Source organism: Mytilus trossulus, chromosome 2 (assembly GCF_036588685.1).
Source record: "Mytilus trossulus isolate FHL-02 chromosome 2, PNRI_Mtr1.1.1.hap1, whole genome shotgun sequence".
Lineage (NCBI taxonomy): Eukaryota > Metazoa > Mollusca > Bivalvia > Mytilida > Mytilidae > Mytilus > Mytilus trossulus.
In genome coordinates, this window is record NC_086374.1 from 51,938,601 (window position 1) to 51,961,789 (window position 23,189).

Here is a 23,189-nt window from a genome sequence, read left to right on the forward strand (position 1 = left end):
TTCTGAGATAAATAGTTATTCATTTTTCTTCTGATTTCATGTTTTGGGTAAAAAAATGCAAAAAATCATCAAAAATCATAGATTTCTGGATTTTAAAATTATTTTTTGTTATGATTCATCCTTCAAGTTATAACTGATAGGATTTGACTATGTGTTAGTTACAAGTCATTTCTCAGAAAAAAAACCCATACATTTGTTAATGTTTGGATTGATATTTTGGGGTCAAAAAGGCAAAAAGTGAACAAAAATTACAGATTTCTGGAAATATTTTGCAATTTCTTTCTTGATGATATTTCAGGTCAAATAGATATTGAAATAGATGATTAAGTATGTTTAAATCATATTCTGAAATATATTGTTATTCATTTTTTTGCTTTTATGATGTGTTGGGTTAAAAAATGCCAACAATCATCAAAAATCCCAGATTTCTGGAACTTATAATTTTTTTTTGTTATGATTCATCTTTCATGTAATTGCTGATTGAATTTGACTGTGATTTAGGTTTAAGTCCTTTACTCCAAAAAATATACATTTATTTATGTTTATATATATATATGACTGAAATATCATGTATATTGGGTCATAAATGCAGAAATATCAACCAAGATCACAGATTTCTGGAAATATTTTATAATTTCACTGTTGATGATATTTCAGGCTAAATAGATATTGAACTCCATGATTAAATATGTTAAAACCATATTCTGAAATAAATCAATATTTATTTTTGTTCTCTTGTGATAATAATGGTTAAAAATGCCAAAAAATTCTCCAAATCGCTGATTTCTGGAATTTACAAATATTTTTTTTTTATTATTAAACTTTATAGTATTTGCTGATTGAGTTTACCCGTGTTTCATCTACAAGTCATCCCCCCTCCCCCCCAAAAAAATGAAATAATATATGCTTTTGATTGATATTTTGGGTTAAAAGGGCCAAAATTGAAACAATATCACAGATTTATGAAAATATTTTATAATTTCAAGGTTGATGACATTTCAGGTCAAATAGATATTGAATTCAATGATTAAATATGTTTAAATTATATTTTTAAATAAATTGTTACTTATTTTCACTCTCTGGTGATATTTTGGGTTAAAAATTGCAAAACATCCTAAAAAATTACAGATATCTGGAGTTTATAAATATTTTTTTGTTATTATTCAACTTTCAACTACTTGCTAATAGAATTTGACTGTGCTACAGCAACAAGTCATTTTCTAGGAAAAAAGCCCTGTACATTTATTTATGTTTTTGATATTTTGGGTCAAAACGGCAAAACAATGAAAATCACAGATTTTACCAAGTCAAGAAAACCATGAGTTACTTAAGGTTTGGACAAACCTTTTTAAAAACATAAAATAAACATAGAATATACACCATGTACATTGTACCTTATCAAATGACATATGAATAATAATTTATAACAATACATATATGACAAGCTATATTTAATTTGCAGCAGGTCAAGTTTACGAGCTTATTCCATCTACGCCAGTGACTTGCAATCTTACGACTTTTCACAGTGCGCCAGAGGGTTGCATCCTGTTCTGCAAATTATGTTTGGTATCCATAATGAATTTGTTTCACCAAAAGTTAATAAATTCCCAAATATTGTTTACAGTAACATAAAACTGGTTATAAAATTTTCCAATATCATCTGTCATTTGAAAAGATAGAATTTTACAAAATACTGTTCTTACATGTATCATGAATGATGTCAAAACTGATTTCTAGATTAAAAACCTTAGAAATTCATTCACATTAACACAATGATACAATAGACCACTTTTGACTTCATCCGTTACCGGAAAAAACTCGTCAATTATGCACGCCTTTATGACGGCATTTACCAGACAGAGGGTGTCGCCTTTATCCCTGCACTATTTACGTTCATCAAGCGTCTTAGTGATCGTCCTTGTGCAGGATAAACTAGAAATAATAGTTGTTCTGTAGGTACTTAATGACAATTCCCTAATGACAGCAGTGCTAATTGTCAATATTGAGAATTCAATATGCCAAATAATTCCAACAATATAGATTTTAATTTTTTCAACCACTCGCTCAATATTGGAATGGAAGTGACGACTCCCCTAAAGGCACAAATGACGTTCACTAAAACCAGAGTTTTTGACGGAAATGCATCATACTCGAAAGTTGTCTATTAACAGATTTATCCAATAATTTCTAAGTACTGTGCACAATTTCTTAAATAAGACCACTACAGAATGCAAAATTGAATCAACAAGGTTCAATATTCTCAGATTGTGTTAAGGCTAAAAGTTGGTCTGTTCCATTATCATATAATGGTTATGAATAAAAAGATTTTAAAATCATATTTAGAAATAAATCATTGTTTCTGTTTTTTTCTTATATGATATTATAGGTTAAAAGATGCAAATGTGATGACTGTGTCTCAGCTAAAAGTCATTTACCAGAAAAGAAAATATAATTATTCATGTTTTGATTGATATTTCAGAGTCAAAAAAGCAAAACTTCAGGATAAATTCGGTTAATGTCATGTATTTTGAAATTAATTATTAAATGTTTTCTAGTGAGTAACAATAATTCAAATGCAACCAATGGCAATAATATCCTCACATGCAACATACAGCTAATAATAAAGCACACATTATCATATCAAATTACAAGTTACATGCATACAATGTCCTACTCTTCAACAACACTATCATCACTCTCACTGTCAGACCCATCTATTAATTCAGGCAGCACACTTGCATCTAAAACATGTTCTCCCCAGTTCCTAACTCCATATGACACTGACTTGTCTTTGTACAGTTCTTTACCAAGGTACCACAACACAGCAGCAACATGAGAACACGCTCCACCACTAGCTCCAGCTCGGCAAAGGCAATACCATGAGTCAATATACGATTCATTATATCTAATCCAGAGTTGATGTTTCTTTGAAGAAGTATGCCTGCTTTGTATTTTAATCCTGAGCAAGTTCGTGTCTTCCCTGTGAACAAAGATATCACTTTCCTGGTCAGTATACTCCTGGATATAACTTGATGCCAGTTTCATTTGGTACACCCCACATGTTATATTTCTAAGTTCTTGATCATCTAATTTCGGAAAATTCTCCAGGTCACATTCCGAAGCTACCTTCCATATCAATTTCTTTTTCAATAGGTTTTCTGTCTCAACATGTTCTTTTAGTGTGTTTGACATCTTGGATAAGTGGATCATTTTTGCAGCCTCCAACTGATCACTTTCCTCATCTCTGCATTGATTCAATGGTGGAACATACTTATTTGACAGGGCACACACAATACGAACAAAGTGTCCAATAAATGGAATCTGGTTTGTCGGTAAGGTGTGGGAAAGATACTTCCAAGTCTTTATCCTTGCATTTGATGACTCCACAATCCATCTGATCTGTAAAAAATTATGTAATTTCAACTAAATAAAATCAATTTTTAACATTTATTCTACAACTTGATATGCAAAGCTTTATATACCAATAGTTATATTTAAACATGTTATAAAGATTTGGACTAAATCGAACAGATAAGACCAAAGTCATAACATGCAGCTTAAATCAAGCTTAACGAGAGGTCAGAATTTTTTAATCAATCGTTTATGTTTTGTGTGTTTCATTTGCATTTTTTTAAGCCTTCTATCGTGTAACGTTTTCCATTGTTCTATGATATGGTTGCTTATGGACATTTATTGTGATGGATGCATCTTTCTCAATTGACAATCATATCATAATTCTTATATGATTTGCATATTAAAAAAAATGTTAATATTATTGGTCAAGAGGGCGTCTGGTAGTGTTTTTTTTACATTGATTATTTTTGGATCGTCAATGTTTACCAAATTACTTTTTATGACCAAATGGATGTGCACAGGATGACTGTGATGTTACTATATTATTTTATTTGTCTGCGAGTTCATTGTTAAATTCAACAATAAACCAAAACATTCATTTCAATGATTATAAGACATTTTAGTAGTTTATTTTTTATCAGATAGTTAATTTCATACTGTTCATTTTTGAAGGAAAAGGGGAAACTTAATCAATATCACAGACACACATGTTGAAAATGAAGGTTGAAGTAACCTTATTCTGTTGATTGATCTCGTTTAATGTATAACCATTATAACAGGTTATTACTTAAAAATATTTACCTTCGTAACCAATCTTGACATATTTGCATCTTCAGTCGAGAACTGCTTGTCTCCCTTCTTAAGAAATCTAGGCATTTCAGCCTGAATCCCTAGATCTTCTAAAAGTGGTATGGCGTCTCGGAACCCTCTGTCTAATCAATTATCATGAAATTTTGACACATAATGAAAGCTTTCTTTTGATTTTATGAATTTTCAATTTTTTCTTTCAAGAGTCTGTGCTTTACGCACAATAATAGGAAGATGGGGCTCTTGCCAACATGGCAGTTTTCTAGTTTTGTGATGTTCTTACTTTTTATATGTATCAATTTTATGGAAGTTTTAATACTGATCGTGCACACGACCTATTTGCTACAATTTGTTTTTTTGTTATATTTAAGTTGCAATTGTGATATAAATAATCTTATCCCATTTTTCTTCTTATATCTTTTAATAATTTAATTTTGGATGTAACACGTCTTCTAATTGGCTGACGTTCTTTTGTTATCAGCCCTTAGACATAATTTAGTCATGTGACCGTGACCTCATCAATGATTTTTCATGGGTTTCTACGGTTTAAAATGGAATTTAGAATTATATTATAAGAAATGAGTGTAATATTTTTTCTGTCTGTTCGAAATAACATAAAAAATGTGGTTCACACTGTTAAATAACCCGCTACAAGCGTTATTCAGTGTGCACCAATGTTTTATGTTATTTCTTCATATACAGAAAAAATATCACAGTCATTCCTTAAATAATTATAGTATAACTAATCGCCGTATTTTAATATCAAAAATAAGACAAACGAGTTTAATCCATAGCGGCTTTCGGTCACAAGTTGTCTTATTTTTAATATTCAAATACGGCGATTAGTTATACATGTGCTTTTTATTACATTGGCAAATGGCTTTTTTTTATGAAATTAATGTAGAAAATGTAAGGAACTATATTATTTTCCTACGCATTCACAATTTGTTTTGATCCGATGTTATTGACGTCTTGACAACGCCTATTGTCGTATGACGTAAGAGAGTGAAATAACTAAGTTTATTTCACATGTGAATTTATTGGTTTTTATTCAACTGGGAAATCAATGTAATTCATTGCAACCAATGTAATAAAAAAGAATAACATAATTTGTTCATGTCATGTGTTTAAATGTGTTTCAGGAAATGCTGTCCTGCTGGAGAGTGATATTGACAAAGTTAGATGTTGTGGAAGAATAGCCTCCTTTCGATTCTATCCTAGAAATGCTGGCACTGTTAAATTTGTGGTATTTAGACCTACTGAAGATATTGATTACAAGAGAATTGCTGCCACTTACTCTGTCACAGTGGCTAGTAAGTATCGAAATCAGAAAACAAAAAAAATGTATTAATTATAATCATAGCTATCAATATCATAAATTACACTAGATTCACTTAATAAACCACCTAGTTTGCTATATTTCGTGGAAAACTTTATTTGTTTTAGTGAACATGAATCATGTGTTTATTAGTTTATTAATGTCACTTACATCCCATGTTGAGGGAGTGGTTGAAAAAATATGCTAACCAAAATCGCTGCTAAGGCTAAAAATAGACCATATAACGTAGAAGTAAAATGCAAATATTGTATATTATTTGGAAAAATATCTAAAGTTGAGAAATCTGACACTGGCAAAACTGTTATTTATTACTAAAATGTCAGATTACTGATTAAAAGAGTTATTGCCTCTAAATGACGATTTTTATACTCATTTTTGCATTTGATAAAAAAAACAATTGTTTAAGATTTGAAAAAAAAATAATCAACAAGAAAAGATCTAGAATGGGTTAAACAGTAAAAAATGTCAGTCTGATTTTTATATGGGCCAATTCCTTATTTGTGGATTCATAAACAGAAATTAGAATTAGTTAATGTTTAAAACAATATTCCAACAGGTGGAGATTTAAATAGTATGAAAACAGTTGTACTTGATGACGCAGATAAGATGACGATTGCCGCAGGTGACACCATCGGATGGTAAAACATTTATATTATAGTCATATTCATTTTACAAAGTATAACTGCAAAGATCATTTAAGTAGACTGCTTCATAGTTTTCATGTTTTACATATAGGGGCATTATGCTTTTCTGTCTGTTGGTGTGTTTGTTCGTCTGTCTATAGCAAACATGTTTCCTATGATATGATCTTTCTAACTTTAATGCTAAATTAGAGTTTTAACCAAAACTATGGTCCATCATAGTACTGGTGGGGCATCCTTGTACAGTACTATGGACAGATTCTTTTTCAAAAGACAAAAATTAATTGATTGATTGATTAGTGTTTTCTGCCACTTTCAGCACTGTTGTCCTATTTTGTGGTGGTCAGTTTTTATTGGTGGTAGAAGCCAGAGTGTCTGGAGAAAACCACCTACACATGGTAGGACTAGTCATGCAATTAAGATTGGAGTCAAGTGCACTCGCATGAGCGGAGTTCAAACTTACAAATTGCATGGCAGTGTTGACTGGCTAGTGATTACAGTAATTGAACTACTTAGACCACTTGGCAACCGAGGCCCTGACAATGTTCCAAGACTTCAAATAAACTAAAAAGACAAAATCAACAGTATCATTACCCTATTGTTTTATAACAATTTAAAAATTTCTTGTTTATATGTCTAACAAATGAATTGGACCGTGTCCTTCATTAAATCTAGCAAATGTTATTTCATAGATTTACAATACTAAATAGTTTTCAGTTTTAAGTGTCCTGTTTTGTGTAATATTTTCTCTCTTTAAATTTCTAAAGTTTGGAACTATATAACATAAGTTTTTTTCCAAATTTTTACCACATATTATTTAAAAAAAAAATTCAATGCTATCTATTGGAACTTATCTTATTTATTTATCCATACTGTTTACAGGTTTGATAATGGTGCAAATATTATTGCTTATGATTCATGTTCTTCAACCTTGTATCCTGATGCCAGCTCAGCTACTGCACTCAACTATCAAACAAACTACTGCCGAACCAAAACTTACAGACTGACCATTAATGGTCCAGTAGATGGCGCTACTATACAGTATACACCAGGTTCCAAATACACAAGATTTTATGCCTTGGAATATAAAGTTACAACCAGTAAGTAATCACTGCATTGTTCATTATAAAGGCCTTGGTGATTTATTTATGGAATGTCTATGATATCAGCTTGTCTGTCCGTCACAAATCATTTCCACAATCTAACTTGAAAACCCCTTGCACCGTTATTATTTACCCCTTGAAGGTGTCATATAAAAAGAAAAACACTAAATGTCTGTTTTTGTGTAGTCATATTACTAATTATATTCTGATATTTTGTTATAACAGATGATAGTCAATGGGAGACAACTCTATTTCTTTTAAGTTAAAAAGAATTATTTAAGTTTACATGACCTCAGTAGTTACTCATGCATATCTAACAGTACAAATTGATGTCAATTTTATTATTTATCTTTGATAATAATAAAGTACCTTTTATCCCAACTCACTCATTAGTTTAAGGAGCAAACATAACCTTCCAATTAATTATTGTAAAATTCAATTTACACATTGTTATGTCCATCATGGATTAACATTTTCACAGACCCCTCAAGAAACACTACAGACTACTGTAAATTCAGAAATTATTGCAAGGTTTTTATTATTGCGAATAATGCGACTGAGTTGTAAACGCAATAATTAAAACTCGCATTTTGTAATATTTTAAGTGAAATAAGCATGACTTTTCTCAAAATCGTAAAAATTAAAATCGCATTCAAGTGTGAAATGACAAAATCGCAATAATAAATACACGCAATAATTAATACACGCAATAATTTCTGAATTTACAGTATATGGACATTTTTAGCAAAATACTTGTGGCTCAGGCCAAAGTTTAAAGCATTAATATTTTGTACACTGACCAGAGCTAAGACCTTTAACTCAACACAGCAACAGTAAGTTTAGATACATAACTTGTCATAATAAAATCAAAAGTTTAGCCAGTGCTGTAAAATACACAATCAATCTATAGATATAGGAAGATGTGGTGTGAGTGCCAATGAGACAACTCTCCATCCAAATAACAATTTAAAAATTAAACCATTATAGGTTAAAGTACGGCCTTCAACACGGAGCCTTGGCTCACACCGAACAACAAACTATAAAGGGCCCCAAAATTACTAGTGTAAAACCATTCAAACGGGAAAACCAACGGTCTAATCTATATAAACAAAACGAGAAACGAGAAACACGTATATATTACATAAACAAACTACAACTACTGTACATCAGATTCCTGACTTAGGACAGGTGCAAACATTTGCAGCGGGATTAAACGTTTTAATGGGCCCAAACCTTCTCCCTTTTTCTGAAACAATAGCATAACATCACAACATATAAAAACATACGATAAAATATCAATTAGCAGACTTAACTCAATCAAAAAACGTATGATTATATTCACTTGTGTGAGTTATTTTGTGCTTGAAGTAGCTATATAAACACCACTTTATATTTCAGATACAGCACCAACGTTTTCTATGAGTTCTCCCACTACTGTGTCTATACCAGACCATACTCCGATTGACACCAGTGTTATCAACCTTTATTTTAATGATACTGATTATGGTGACTGGTTTGTCAATATATACTCAGAGAGTCATTCATATTTCTACTATGACTCTACACTAGGTATGTATAATGTAAAAGCAGTAGATTTTTCTCACCAACTACTAATGATACTTTAAAATATGGCACCCAAAATCAGCATGCTATTGAATTGTGTAAGAAATTTTGTCCTTTTTCAGCAAAATGTTTCTAAACAAGTCATTTGATTTGTGTAGTAAATGCCTCATACTGTTTTCAGATCCTTGAAACTTCACATAGATATTACACATCCATTAATTTTCTGCACCTGTTTTGAATGAAATTGATGTTTTTTTTGTTTTTTTAAAGTACCAAATTCGTGTCAATACATCAACATACCTGCTGTTTTAAACTCAGCATTGAAGCTGTTAGGTTTTGAGTTGTGTACTTCATGTTGTGATAAGACTCGGTTGACTTTCAAGAACATACTACTGTACAGTTCATTATTCTATTTAAACAAAAGCATACACATATTAATAATATAACAGATATGCGAGGTCATATAGTTAGTGGTGATGGTACATACAGTTATGCTTTACATAATACTCAACAGAAACATTTGAATTTTTACATAAAGTTGTGCAACTAATAAGTTGTTCAGCTTTCATTTTGATTATTCTGTTTTGTATTTGTACGTCTCATACAACCTGGCCATTAGCGTTTTTTGAAACACTTTATTATAGAAATTGATCTTTGAATATTAAAGAATGCTCATTTGAATTTTTTTTACAAATTCTAACAGACACAGTAAATGTGAAAACTGTCTTGCCAAAAACAATTGGTACGCATGAACAGGTTCATGAATTTGTTGTATGGGCAGAGGACTCCTGCTATAATAGAGTCACAGGAACTGTTACCATAACAACCTTCAATGAGGTAAGTCATAACAATCAACATTTATAACTTTATAAAATTTATAGTGGAAAGTTGCTTTTAATTTGTCCTTTATTTTGTGTATGTTCTGCCTTTCTGTTCATCTTTTTAGGGAATTTTTGTGCCTCACATAGTGGCATTATGTTTTTTAGACTGTGCACGTGTTTGTTTTTCCGTCTGTCCCACTGTCTGTCCTGCTCTAGGTGAAAGTTTTTGGTCAAGGTGGTTTGTTGATGATGTGTCCTCAATGCTTTTTAACTTTATACTTGTTTAATACTGGCTTTTTAATAATTTTGATGTGAGCGTCATTGATGAGTTTTATATTTAAGAAACTCCCACCTGACATATCAAAATTATAAGTCTGGTACCTTTGATAACTATTGAAACTAAGTGCACATATTCTCTATGATATAATCTTTCTTATTTTAATGCTAAATTAGAGTTTTTATTGCAATTTTACGGTCCACTGAACAAAGAAAATGATAGTGTGAGTAGGACATCCGTGTACTATGGACAAATTCTTGTTTATTTCCAAAACCAATTGTATTTTATTGATTCATTATCATCTTTTAAAGTCATAGAAATAATGTCAGGTGACCAGAACTCTTGTATTACACTTCAGGTAGAGAAATTTTAGTTTTTTTCTGAGAAACATCTTCTTTCTCTATGAGCAGCAGTTAGTTACAGAAAATAAAGATTTTCTACTAATGTTTTAACGTTTTGCAGAAAGAGAATATAGCATAAAATTGTAGATCAAAGACACTTTTATTCAATGAATATCTTTATTAACAGCCTAACTACTTCCCAGACTTGCCAAAAACAGTAGTGATTGATGAGACCGACACAGGAGATCTGGTACCCTTCACTGTTGTTGATGATTATGGTGATCCTACAGATAACTGTATGATATCAGCAACCAGTCCTTCAACAACCATGTTTGTTTTAAATGGTAAGAAGCTGTTTTTAAAGATATTTCTCTTACAGATTTAATGTTTTGACCTACCTTCCATTCTTTTGTGTTTCTTTTAAGATTGAGACTTTTATTCAGAAAAATTTGTTAATTTTTTTTCATATGAAATTTTACATTGATAAAAAATATATACTGTGTACTAAATAAGCTCAAGGGATGTTAAGGTAAAACTATTGTCAAATGCAAAAAAAATACTTTCTTGTTTGAAAAAAGGGTAAAACATATTATGCTAAGTAGTGAAATAAGATGTGCTCATAATGATCACCAATGAGACAATAATTCACCTGAGACCAAATGACTTAAATACATGAATCTATAAGTCACATAATGGCCTTCAACAATTAGAAAAATCCATACCATATATTAAGCTTTGCAGAGCCTGATGAAATTGAGACCTGTTGCCCTTGACAACTAGTCTGCTTCAAATGTTGCAGAAAATGTTTTTAGGGCAAAAAATAAACATATTTTTCAGTAACTTACTATTTACTATAGAAATTTTGAATTTAAACTCAAAAGATGAACACACTTTCAAATTAAAAAAAAACAGCTTGCACTTGCCCAATAACTTCAGCTAGTTTGTTTTTGTATCATTTATTTCTACAAAACATCAAAAGCATGCTATTTTTATTCTAAAACGATTGCAGACCATTTTATACTTTATACATTTATTACTTTATACTATATCAAGGGTTCAGAATCTTTTTTCGTTTTGTTTAATTTTTTTTTGGAAAAATTACTTAGCACAAATGCTGTGAGACAAACACTGGAATCCCATCTTTATAAACATCAACGGAAAAAAGAAAATAGTGGTGTAATTATTTATCATAATTGTTATTGTTTTTTTATTGCGCATATTTTCTGCATACCTTCTTTGAATCAGGTTGGAATGTTGCATTGTCAAGTTCAGCTGCTATGAATAAAGATGCAGGTGCTGAGTATACTGTTGACATAGAATGTAATGATGGAACAGATACCAACGGTAGTTATATAGTGATCCAACTTAGGAGGAATATAACAGAGGAGGGAGAACATGAACGTGAGTATACACACTATTCTAGCTGAAACTTGTAACCATGAAAGAGCCTAGTTGATGAATATGCATGACCAAAGATTTAAAAAGTATAACCAAATTTATTGTCACATAACTGAAGGTTGAGAACATGAATGGGAATAATTCTTGTCATACAACTCAAGGGAACAATTGTTTACCTACAGGTATTTCTTTGTTATAAAGTAATCTGGCTAAGGATAATACCCTGAACATTAGTACATACTTAGTCAACCAATTAGAACTATTTCCTTGGTAATTGATCAACCTTATTTTAATTTTGTGTGTTTTTCTAATTTTCAGTCCACTATTATTATAATCAAACAGAAGGACAAGTAGCAATATTAGACTGTAGCGATGAAGTCAGAAGTTATGATTCCTATACTGATTATGTTGCTCCAGAAGATGTATATATAGTCATAGATGAGGTTATTTATACCTTTTTTGACGGTCGATGTATTCATACAGCTCAATATGGAGTTTACCATCAGTGTGAGCGGGAACATAAGACTACATGTACTTTTGACGTGACAGGGTCAAATGTTGCTAGCTCTTGTGGCAATACACTAGAAAAGATAGGTGGATTATTTGTCCGTTACCACTGTGTCAGTAAGTTTATGCTTTTCTTATCCATATACTTCATTATATAATTTTATTTTTCAGAATGTGTGATGATAAAATTGAGAATGGAAATGGGGAATATATCAAAGAGACAACAAACTGACCAAAGAACATATGACAGCAAAAGGCCACCAACTATTTGACTACAATATAGGGATAAAACTGTTGAGATAAAAAAAAAAAAAAAAAAAAAAAAGAAGAAGAAAACAACAAGTTATTGTTTTAATGCATTCCAGTTTTTATTTTTCAAAGAACAAATTTTACTTTTTGGAACCAGACTAAGATTTATTGGAAGTTTTCGTTATTGATTTAATAAGATATTAAAAAAAAAAGGTAATTAATCTTTTGAATAGGAGAAGGAGCTTGGACTACATGGGGAGAATGGGGAGACTGTAGTAGGAGCTGTGCTGGTGGCTATGTCCAAAGGTTTAGAAATTATACCAATCCTGAATCAAATTTCTTTGCTGAAAATGTTGCACGTGAAGATGAACTTCATTATGATACTAAAAGATGTAATATGCATGATTGCACATGTAAGTAGATTAAGCCTTTTTAAGGGGTCTTTCTAAAGTCACTGACCATTTAAAAACGATTTTTTTTTGTCAAAACATTTCCAACTCATACAGAAATAACATAATTGTGTAAGAGGCAGGTTGAGTAATGAGTAGGTTTTTCAGAAAGGGCTACTGGTCTTAACACTTCTTAATTTATTTTTTAAAATCTACTTTCTGTTCTTAAGTACTTAATGTAGAGATAAGTTTGTTGGGAGTGTATATTGTGCTACATAAAAACTTTTAAAGACTCTTAAGTCTGAAGTTGTTGCAGAGGTTTGTAGTTATTTATTTATATATTAAAAAGCATAAGAAATGTTAGTCAGTATACATATATAAGTTGAATTCTGCTGTGTATTAAAGAATGTCTAGACGCACTATTTTAATAATCCTTATTTTATGTTCCAGTCAATGGAGCTACCTGTCGAGATGAAACTTTCACAGCAGTTTGCAGAGACTATGATACAGATGGCAGAATTTCAATACTTGGCAGCACATACACTTATGGTTGTGCCTGGAACTACAATACAGCTGACCCTTCACATGACGTGACCTCAGCTCTTGAATCCCACTGCGGCAATCGTAACACATGTCCAGTTGTTGTCAGTGACGGTAACATGGGACAATCTTGTAGTTTGATGGATTATTTGACAGACAGTTTTACATATGAGTCAATGTATTGGTGTGGACAAAATGGCTGGTATTCATGCTACTCTACGGTATCTGACTCTAACAGGAAGTTGAATTCTTTGTCATACTGCGGGAAGTTGTACTGGGATTATCAATGTACAAGTAGGAATTTACAGATTTTTGTAATAAAAAAAAAGACTTCTTTTATTCAAATGGAGCTATTTTAGTATATAAATTAAAAAAACTTCTTTATTTAGATGGACCTGCTCGATTCGCAAAGAAATTTCTTTTTTATACGCCCATCTTTTAGACGGGACGTATTATGGTATACCGTTGTCCGTCCGTCTGTCGTCCACACTTTGGACAATAACTCAAAAACACTTTCACCAATTTCCATGTAACTTAATTGAATTGTTTATATCTATTGACGTAAGCTCCCTTTGTTTTTTTTTTTAATTTCAGATATTAAGTTTTGGATTTATGGGGCTTTATTCATAAAAAACGGGGATTTTCAACACCTCGGACAATAACTCAAAAAGGCTTTCACCAATGTCCATGAAACTTTGATGAATTCTAACACTTTCACATAATTTATTTGTGCATTTTTATTTATTATTTGGGGGGTGGGGTATTTGACAGGGCTCACACTAGTTCTAGTTGATCATATAAATTCATTTAAAGCATAAAAGACAAGTTAAAAGAGCAATGGGCGTATCATGCGCTAAAGCGCAGCCCTTTATTCAATGAAGCCGTTCTATTTGTAAACAACTTTTTTTATTCAACTAGACCTTTTCTATTTGTTAAAAAACTCCTTTTATTCAAGTTGAACCATTTAGCATAATGCAATTTACAAATTTATTTTAACAAACTTTGAGGAAAGATACATTTAATTTGTTTAAAGCACTGAGAGTCACCACTGAACTCATAATTGAAGTGGAAAACTAAACTCAAAAATATCATCTTAAAATTATGAAAATTATGAATATCAACCATTATAAAAAATAAAAATGTTGAGAAATGTAAAAAGACAAATTTCTACCAAAAATTTTAGGAAGCTATTCAAATATGATTTCCATTAAATATTGTCAATGATAACTATAACTGCCATTGATTTTTTATGGATTTTTAACCGGATTTTTGTGACAAAAATGTCTGTTATTGATTTTGGGATGTACGGCGGGCTTTTAAAATTTTAATATGTTATTACTGACAACTATACGAAGGTCAAGTTCAATAATGGTGATTTTGACTTTTACCGTTCAGGAGTTATGGTTCTTGAAAGATTGAAAAATGGAGTTTCCAGTCATGTCCGTGCATTTAGGCATTAACTGTTCTACCAAAGCTTCCCAAATTTTAATATGTTGTTACTGATGACAGAATGGAGGTCAAGTTCAATAATGACGATTTTGACTTTAACCGTTCAGGAGTTATGGTTCTTGAAAGATTGAAAAATGGAGTTTCCAGTCGTTTCCGAGCATTTATGCATGAACTGTTCTACCAAAGCTTCCGAAATTTTAATATGCTGTTACTGATGACAAAATGGAAGTCAAGTTCAATAATGACGATTTTGACTTTTACCGTTCAGGAGTTATGGTTCTTGAAAGATTGAAAAATGGTGTTTCCCGTAGTGTCAGTGCATTTTCTCATGAACCATTCATCCAAAGCTTTTGAAATTTTAATATGTTGTTACTGATGACAAAATAGAGGTCAAGTTCAATAATGACGATTTTGACTTTGAGGAGTTATGGTTCTTGAAAGATCGTAAAATGGCGTTTCCATTCATGTTGTTGCATTTACTCATGAACCATTCAATCTAAGCTTTTCAAATTTTAATATGTTGATACTGATGACAAAATGGAGGTCAAATTTGATATTGACGATTTTCACTTTCACCATTCATCAGTAATGGTTCTTGTGATATTGCGAGGACACAAATAAATGTTAATAAATCCGGTTTGCTGTCGTTGTGACAGCCTCTTGTTTTTTTTTTAAATTGCAACTCTTACAATAACTTTCAAATTGTATGAATCTATATACATTGATAGCATAATCTAATTTAAAATCTGATAGTAAAAATATATTATAACAAAAACTAATTTTTAACAAAAACTAGAAATGCTTATATGGTCGGATACTATTTACATTGTTTAAACAAAGAAACTATAAAGTTAGGGTCTAAATATTTTTTTGTGTTCTATTTTAGTACCTCAGTGGGCAATGTGGGGTGATTGGTCATCCTGTACTGTTACCTGTGGTCAAGGAACTCAAACCAGGCAAAGGTCTTGTGAAAATGACCATACAACCCTTGATGGATATAACAACGTGTGTTCTCAGGATGGATCAGAAAAACATAGACAAGAAACCCGGGATTGTCTTCTAAAAGGAAGTCAGCCTTACTGCACTTGTTAGTATTCAATGTTTTTAAATCTAGACAAAAGTCAAAATAGACAATGTCAAAAATACTATATTTGAATTATCTTGAATAAGTGCAGAAAATGATATTCTCGTCAAACCATGAATATTTTTTCTTGTTTGTTTACTATGTAGATAAATTTTAACCATACTTTCTTTATTTTTATAAAGCAAAAGTGGTGATGATTGTTAATTTATTTGTCCAGAATTTAAAAAATTGTTTACTATAAAATCCTATTCTTATAAATGTAATTCAAATCTGTATACATGTATAATTGTTCCTTCCCCACTAAAATTATTAATGGCTCTGTATAAAAAGTTATTCTTCTCATTCAGCCTAGTTAATTGCACATAGATGTTTATATGCATTGACAGGTTTGGATTATAGAAGGTGGAGTATTGTATGTTCCTTTTAAATATACTAATTGTATAAAAAAGAAGATGTGGTATGATTGCCAATGAGACAACTATCCACAAAAGACCAAAATGACACAAACATTAACAACTATAGGTCACCGTACGGTTTAATTTGTGTTTATTTATTTCAGATTGTATAGATGAGTGGCATTACCCTTATAACCAAATTCCAGTATCTAGCATGGCAAATGGTTATAGTGATAGTACATCTGGTAAGTAATGAGAATGATACTGTCAACTTTGTGTGATGATGTGCTGACGACATGTATGTAAGTTAATAATTGATGAAGATTTACTCTAAGCTATGTGATTTCATAAGACATGGTTTCCTTTTTTCATGACGTTACAATAGGAAATTCAGAGGAAAGCAAGAAAGTTTGACACCATAATCAAATTTTGACCAATGAAGAACTGTGATCTAAGGAACAATACATGTTGGTTAAAAAAAATCAACAAGTCAGGAAAAGGATAAATCGTGTTAGAATTAGAAAAACATGTATATCAAATTGGGTTTTAAGTAATGATAATTCTATATTATCGCTATTTTGTGCATTTTTCCTTTGATCTTTTTTTGTGATAATTTTCATATCATGCTTTCATATCGCTGTACCATCTCAAGCGAGAAAATCAATCTCTTTGAGATGATCAACGATAATCTATAAAGGTAGCATTTTCTTTTTAACTGTATTTCAGGAAATGCTGTTTTACTGGAGAGTGATTATGACATCATTAGATGTTGTGGATTGATATCACAATGGGTATTCCGTCCAGCACGGTCTGGTTGGGTAACATTTGTTGTATGGCGACCTACAGGATTTCCTGGTGAAGATGAGTACAGAAAGGTTATTGGAATTAATTCCTATAGAGTTTCTAGTAAGTTTTTTAAACATTTACTTGACAAAAACAGATACAATGCATAGACCTAATTAATATATATATGTCGCCTATAGTTTTTTCCTGTATATTTCATATAACATGACATTTTTTCATAGAATTATTTCAAAAATTGTTTTTTTAATAAATTTTTATATACTTAAAATTAAAGTTGTTTGAAAATCATTTGAAGATGACAATGATTGATCACATTATGATTTGTACGAAATAAACAATGAAATATGTGGCAACCTTCATTCAAGTGGTACAGAGACTGAGATGATTAAAATCGGACAAGAGATAACCACAATTTTTTTTAAATGTGATGTATATGATTTTTTTTTATTGCATTTGACTCATTAAAAAAACTCATGTCTACCTACTGAAGATCTAGAATTAGCTTTTCATTTATCTATCCAAAGGTTTCTATATTAAAGATATCATGGATTTAAAATTTAAAAGAAAATATCTACATAAAATAATGTTCTATTTTTTTGCCCCACCTACGATAGTAGAGGGGCATTATGTTTTCTGGCCTGTGTGACCGTCCGACCTTCCGTCCGTCTGTCCTTCCATCCGTCCGTTCGTTCAGGTTAAAGTTTTTGGTCAAGGTAGTTTTTGATGAAGTTGAAGTCCAATCAACTTGAAACTTAGTACACAAGTTCCTTTTGATATGATCTTTCTAATTTAATTGCCAAATTGCACTTTTGACCCCAATTTAACAGTCCACTGAACAAAGAAAATGATAGTGCAAGTTTCAGGTTAAAGTTTTTGGTCAAGGTAGTTTTTGATGAAGTTGAAGTCCAATCAACTTGAAACTTAGTACACATGTTTCCTATGATATGATCTTTCTAATTTAATGGCTAAATTCGACTTTTGACCCCAATTTCACGGTCCACTGAACAAAAAAAATGATAGTGCAAGTTTCAGGTTAAAGTTTTTGGTCAAAGTATTTTGATTTAGTTGAAGTCCAATCAATTTGAAACTTTGTACACATGTTCCTTAGGTTATGATCTTTCTAATTTAAATGCCAAATTATATTTTTATGCCCCGTCTATGATAGTAGTAGGGACATTATGTTTTCTGGTCTGTGCGTCCTTTCGTTGGTCTGTCTGTTGTTCGTCCGTCTGTCTGTTCATTCATCCATCTGTTTGTCCGTCTGTCTGTCTGTTGTTCGTCCATCTTGTCTGTCTGTCTGTTCATTCATCCATCTGTTCGTCCGTCTGTCCCATGTCAGGTTAAAGTTTTTGGTCGAGGTAGTTTTTGATTAAGTTGAAGTCCAATCAACTTCAAACTTAGTAAACATGTTCCCTGTGATATGATCTTTCTAATTTAATTGCTAAATTAGACTTTGACCCCAATTTCACGGTCCACTGAACATAGAAAATGATAGTGCAAGTTTCAGGTTAAAGTTTTTGGTCAAGGTAGTTTTTGATGAAGTTGAAGTCCAATCAACTTCAAACTTAGTACACATGTTCCCTATGATATGATCTATCTAATTTAATTGCCAAATAAGACTTTTGACCCCAATTTCACGGTCCACTGAACATAGAAAAGGATAGTGCAAGTTTCAGGTTAAAGTTTTTGGTCAAGGTAGTTTTTGATGAAGTTGAAGGTCAATCAACTTCTAACTTAGTACACATGTTCCCTATGATATGATCTTTCTAATTTAATTTCCAAATTAGACTTTTGACCCCAATTTCACGGTCCACTGAACATAGAAAATGATTGTGTGAGTGGGGCATCTGTGTACTATGGACACATTCTTGTTTCTTCCAATTTCACAGTTCACTCACTTGATAATGGGCATCCGTGTTCTATGGACACATTCTTGTTTCTCCTTTTAAATATCCTATGCAACGGTTTTTTTTTTTAAATTTTAGCTGATGAGATAAATACTGTAGTGACCTACACTCCTGGTACCACAGAGAGGATAGCTGTTACCAATGGTGATATGATTGGCTGGTTTGTATTCTATCTTCAGTGTGTCCTTTAGAATTATGGTATAAATGACATATAAATGAGCCTGTAACTAGACATTTGTAAATTATGTTTGATTTCCACAGACTGAGATCTTTATTTTGATATAGTCACAATAAAAATAAATGCTTGCAAAATTTAAATCAAATTTATATTTGTAACAATCTTGTGATTTATACCTCAATACAACAGGTTCACTAACTTGAGATTTATTCTTCCATACTGCATTGGTTCGTATGAAAATGCCCAATTATATGTATGTATACATGTTGTGATAATTTTTACCAGAAATAATAAATATGATGTTTACAATACAAATTGTATAATAGTGGGATATTATCTAGTCTGTAAACAGTTCCAGCATTTAAACCAAAATGAATGAAAGAGACCTGTTGGTTCTTTCATGAACCTTAAACTTACAAAACAGCTCTAGTAATTACTGAATTAGTTTTCTAGCTGTTCCACCAATAATTCCTGATATTCAAATATTTATTGCAATATAACCTGGAAGCTGAATTTTTCCCTACAATCTCATGGTAGCAGGCTTAGCCTTGAATGTGGGTGATTGTGGGTTTGATCTCTTGCTGTGTCAAACTCCTAAATAATGATATTTACTAATTATCTGTCAAGAATCCTTATTGAGGATTGAGAGCAAATATTTGTTTATTTGGAGTCATAATAATGTACTGATATCAGTTTAAGTGATTAACCCCACTCAAGCAAGCATGGCTTTTTTGTGGTGGCCAGTTTTTGATGGTGGAGGATTCTGGACTACCTTGATAGAACCATCAACCTTCTGATGTAATGTATCAGAGTAGGGTGCATTTTTTTCCCTGTGGACTGTTTTCATAAAACATAAATAGTTATAGCACCTTTGCTAGAAGCCAAATATATTCATATCCCATAAACATGTTATACTGAAAATTAATTATTTTTTTTTGGTTACCAATTTTAATGGATTTGAGGAAAACTTACACTTTCATGGATATTTAATTTTGTGGTTTTGTCTTAGTCTGCATACAAGCCAATGGAAAATTTGTCATTTGTTAACATTCAAAATGTGGTTCACCTGTGCCCACGAAATCCATGGAAATTGGTAAACAACGAAAAATAATAAATCCGCAGTAGTCCTTAAAGGGAAAATTCGCGATTTTTTACTTATGGTTTAAATATGTTCATTATGACAAAATATATATATTCACAAAGTTTTATCGCTATATGTCCAGTAATAAAGGAGAAATTCAACAATTAATAAAAAATTATTAACTACTTCCTGTAGGTCGTGACGTTTTCTCCTGGTTTTTGCATGCCGGGATTTAAAATACAATCAGTAAAAGTCTTGGTTTTTAATGATATTTAAACGTTATCGTAAGCGCGCCGATGACTTATGGTTTATCTAATGAACATCCGATAATAAGAAGATAAGACGCACATACGTGCAATTGTACACATTCATGAAATAAATTTTCTATGTTAAACGTATATATTCGAATTATTTTTGTAGACAACCAAAAAAGTTATAAATTTATTAATTAATGCATTTTCGGACTGATATATGAGGTGAACAAATTAAAGTACAATAATCTGTAAAGACAATATGTTGGTGTACTCTTATTGACCTTTTACTATCTCTGCTATGACTTGATTTATACGATGTGTGTATTCACGGTTCTGTGGAAAATTGAATACTCGTAGATGGCTTGTTGAAAGGTAAATTGTTATTTGCACTTCGGTATTTAACCACGCCCCTAGGGCACACCTTGCCAGGTGTGACTGTCTATTCGGATCAGTGAATTATAAAACAAGGGAGCATTCAATATACATATCTATAATACTATTTCAAGTTGGTGGCAAATAAAAATAGATCGCCGTGGAATTATTTAATTATATTTGCTGTATCATTTATTTCAATTCAAATAAATTAATTTACTAAGTAATAAACAATTTTCGGTTAAAGACGGGAAACTTAATTCATGTGTCAGAATGAAATGATATACACCTCTTGTCCTTGATTTATGTCTCATTAAAAAGGGGAAATTAGAAATAGCTTTACCAAAGCATTTTGATTTTCTTTATTAGGCAAAAAATGTACGAGAACACTTACATTTAGACTTTTGAAAGCCATGTATTAATAGATATCTGAAACTATCTGAAGATAAGTAGATAACTCTACCGAAGCGGAGTATAATATGTACGAACAAAGAAAAAAAATGTTTTTAAATCTTTGCACATTTATGATTAATTATTGTTATCTATTACTCATTCAATTACTTAATTGGTACCTAAAATATGGCTACCGCTTGGCATTAAAACTCGGTGTAGTAGGAAGGGGTTATTACATATACTAGATTATATTATTTGGATGAGGATTTGAGCTATCCTATAAAACACATTTATTAGTTAACTACATTCGAGACCAAAGCAAATTAACTTAAATGATTCAATTAACTTTACTCACATATTACTTATATTTCTATCTTATGATTTTTGCGTGCTTGTTTTTATAGAACAGTTTATATATGGTCCAAAAATTTATCATAAAATCATAACTAAAAATGTCTTGTTCGGAGAATGATAGTACTATAACAGTGGTTCCAGTCAGTCAAAAGAGTCAGATTTTGACGAGTATGGTCATTTTGGGTACGCACTAGAGCCAGAGTATACCGGAGAAGAGCTCCATGAAATGGAAGCTGCAGAAAGTTCCCGAAATCAAGATATCCTTAGCAACCATCGCTAGTTTTAAGTAACAGCATCGATTTCATAACAGTTTGTCTGAACCCGGTTGTTCTTAGAACTAACTATATAAGTTTTTTTAAGTACAATCGTATTCATATTTTACATGTTAAATGAATGAACAAATATTAAACCTATCTGTTTATTTTTTTCCGCCCATGTCTGCTCATCGCCAGAAAAAAAGTTTGTCGCACGAAAAAATGGTGTTAATTCCAGAGTCAAAATTTAAAGAACTTATTTTCCATGTTTTCTGGTTTTGTTAGAAAGAGAATTGACCTAACAAAAGAATTACTATCTTAGGCTGTCAGTAACACATGTAGAGCAGTGGGTCGTTGTTGGACATGTAAATCTTATAAAATGTATCATCTGTTTAATTTGTAGGTCACTGAAAGGAGAAGTTCCATACGGAAGTAGGTTTTGAGATTGATATTTTTTTTAAATCCAGTGACACATTTTACATGCGTATTCTTGAACGTTTGATACATCATTTACTCTCAAATTGCAAAAAACGAAAACTTCCACTTGTATTTATAGTATTTGTTGAAATAGTCCTCGTCTCACAACGTATAATACTCTATCTATTTGACCAACGATGTTCAAAAACAAAAGACAACGAATTTTATGTCATCCTTCCCTATTTTTGAATGTACTTATAAGGCTGTTCAACTGGCAAGAATACCGCTAAAGCGGACAAGCAGTTTATTCTTTAAATTGCTATCATATCACGACAAGAAAGAAAATAAATCCCGAAATTGATTTGAAACTTTAATACTCAATAGTTTTCCTAGAAAATACTCACACCCCTTTGGGATTATTAGTGTACGTCCAGTTGCATATATTTTACATGAATGTCGGAACAATTGTGATGATGATGAATTTCTTCCTTTATTCGAGAACAATTTAATTGATATATAAAACTGGGATTTTACTATGTTCATAACTTCGATGAACCAAACCAAGATATATATCGACCTGTATTTAAATCAAACTGGTTCTCTTCTTCTTCTTCTTCTTCTTTTGTTATACAATATAGTCTGATACATGCATATATTTTAAATTGCACTATAGTTCCGTAACTTTCTATCCAGGCGTATAAGTCAACATCGACAAGTGCGTACATTTTTTAAATCAATATTTTTGGTATGTTCCAGTCTGTCCTTTACTATTGACAAATTACATTTTCCCAAATTAACCCTCGGAAAAAATATGGATATAGATTTTTATTTCTTCAAATCTTTTTTTTTTGTGGTATTTTTTATATTTTCATAAATAATATTCTTTACACCAGAAATGTTATTTATAAACAAGCGTAC

At 31.3% G+C, this 23,189-nt stretch overlaps 1 protein-coding gene across 1 annotated transcript in view; it reads left to right on the top strand.

The window, feature by feature from the left end:
* Positions 1-4,692: 4,692 nt before the first annotated feature.
* LOC134705844 (uncharacterized) overlaps positions 4,693-23,189 on the top strand; it is a 31,110-nt gene continuing 12,613 nt past the window's right edge. Inside the window, exons 1-15 of the mRNA XM_063564559.1 lie at positions 4,693-4,705; positions 5,304-5,474; positions 6,057-6,138; positions 7,024-7,241; positions 8,643-8,813; positions 9,511-9,644; positions 10,434-10,590; positions 11,492-11,647; positions 11,963-12,268; positions 12,634-12,813; positions 13,240-13,623; positions 15,665-15,865; positions 16,422-16,502; positions 16,984-17,163; positions 19,047-19,128. Of these exons, the coding sequence (XP_063420629.1) occupies positions 4,693-4,705; positions 5,304-5,474; positions 6,057-6,138; positions 7,024-7,241; positions 8,643-8,813; positions 9,511-9,644; positions 10,434-10,590; positions 11,492-11,647; positions 11,963-12,268; positions 12,634-12,813; positions 13,240-13,623; positions 15,665-15,865; positions 16,422-16,502; positions 16,984-17,163; positions 19,047-19,128 (2,516 nt within the window). The remainder of the gene's footprint in view (positions 4,706-5,303; positions 5,475-6,056; positions 6,139-7,023; positions 7,242-8,642; positions 8,814-9,510; positions 9,645-10,433; positions 10,591-11,491; positions 11,648-11,962; positions 12,269-12,633; positions 12,814-13,239; positions 13,624-15,664; positions 15,866-16,421; positions 16,503-16,983; positions 17,164-19,046; positions 19,129-23,189) is intronic.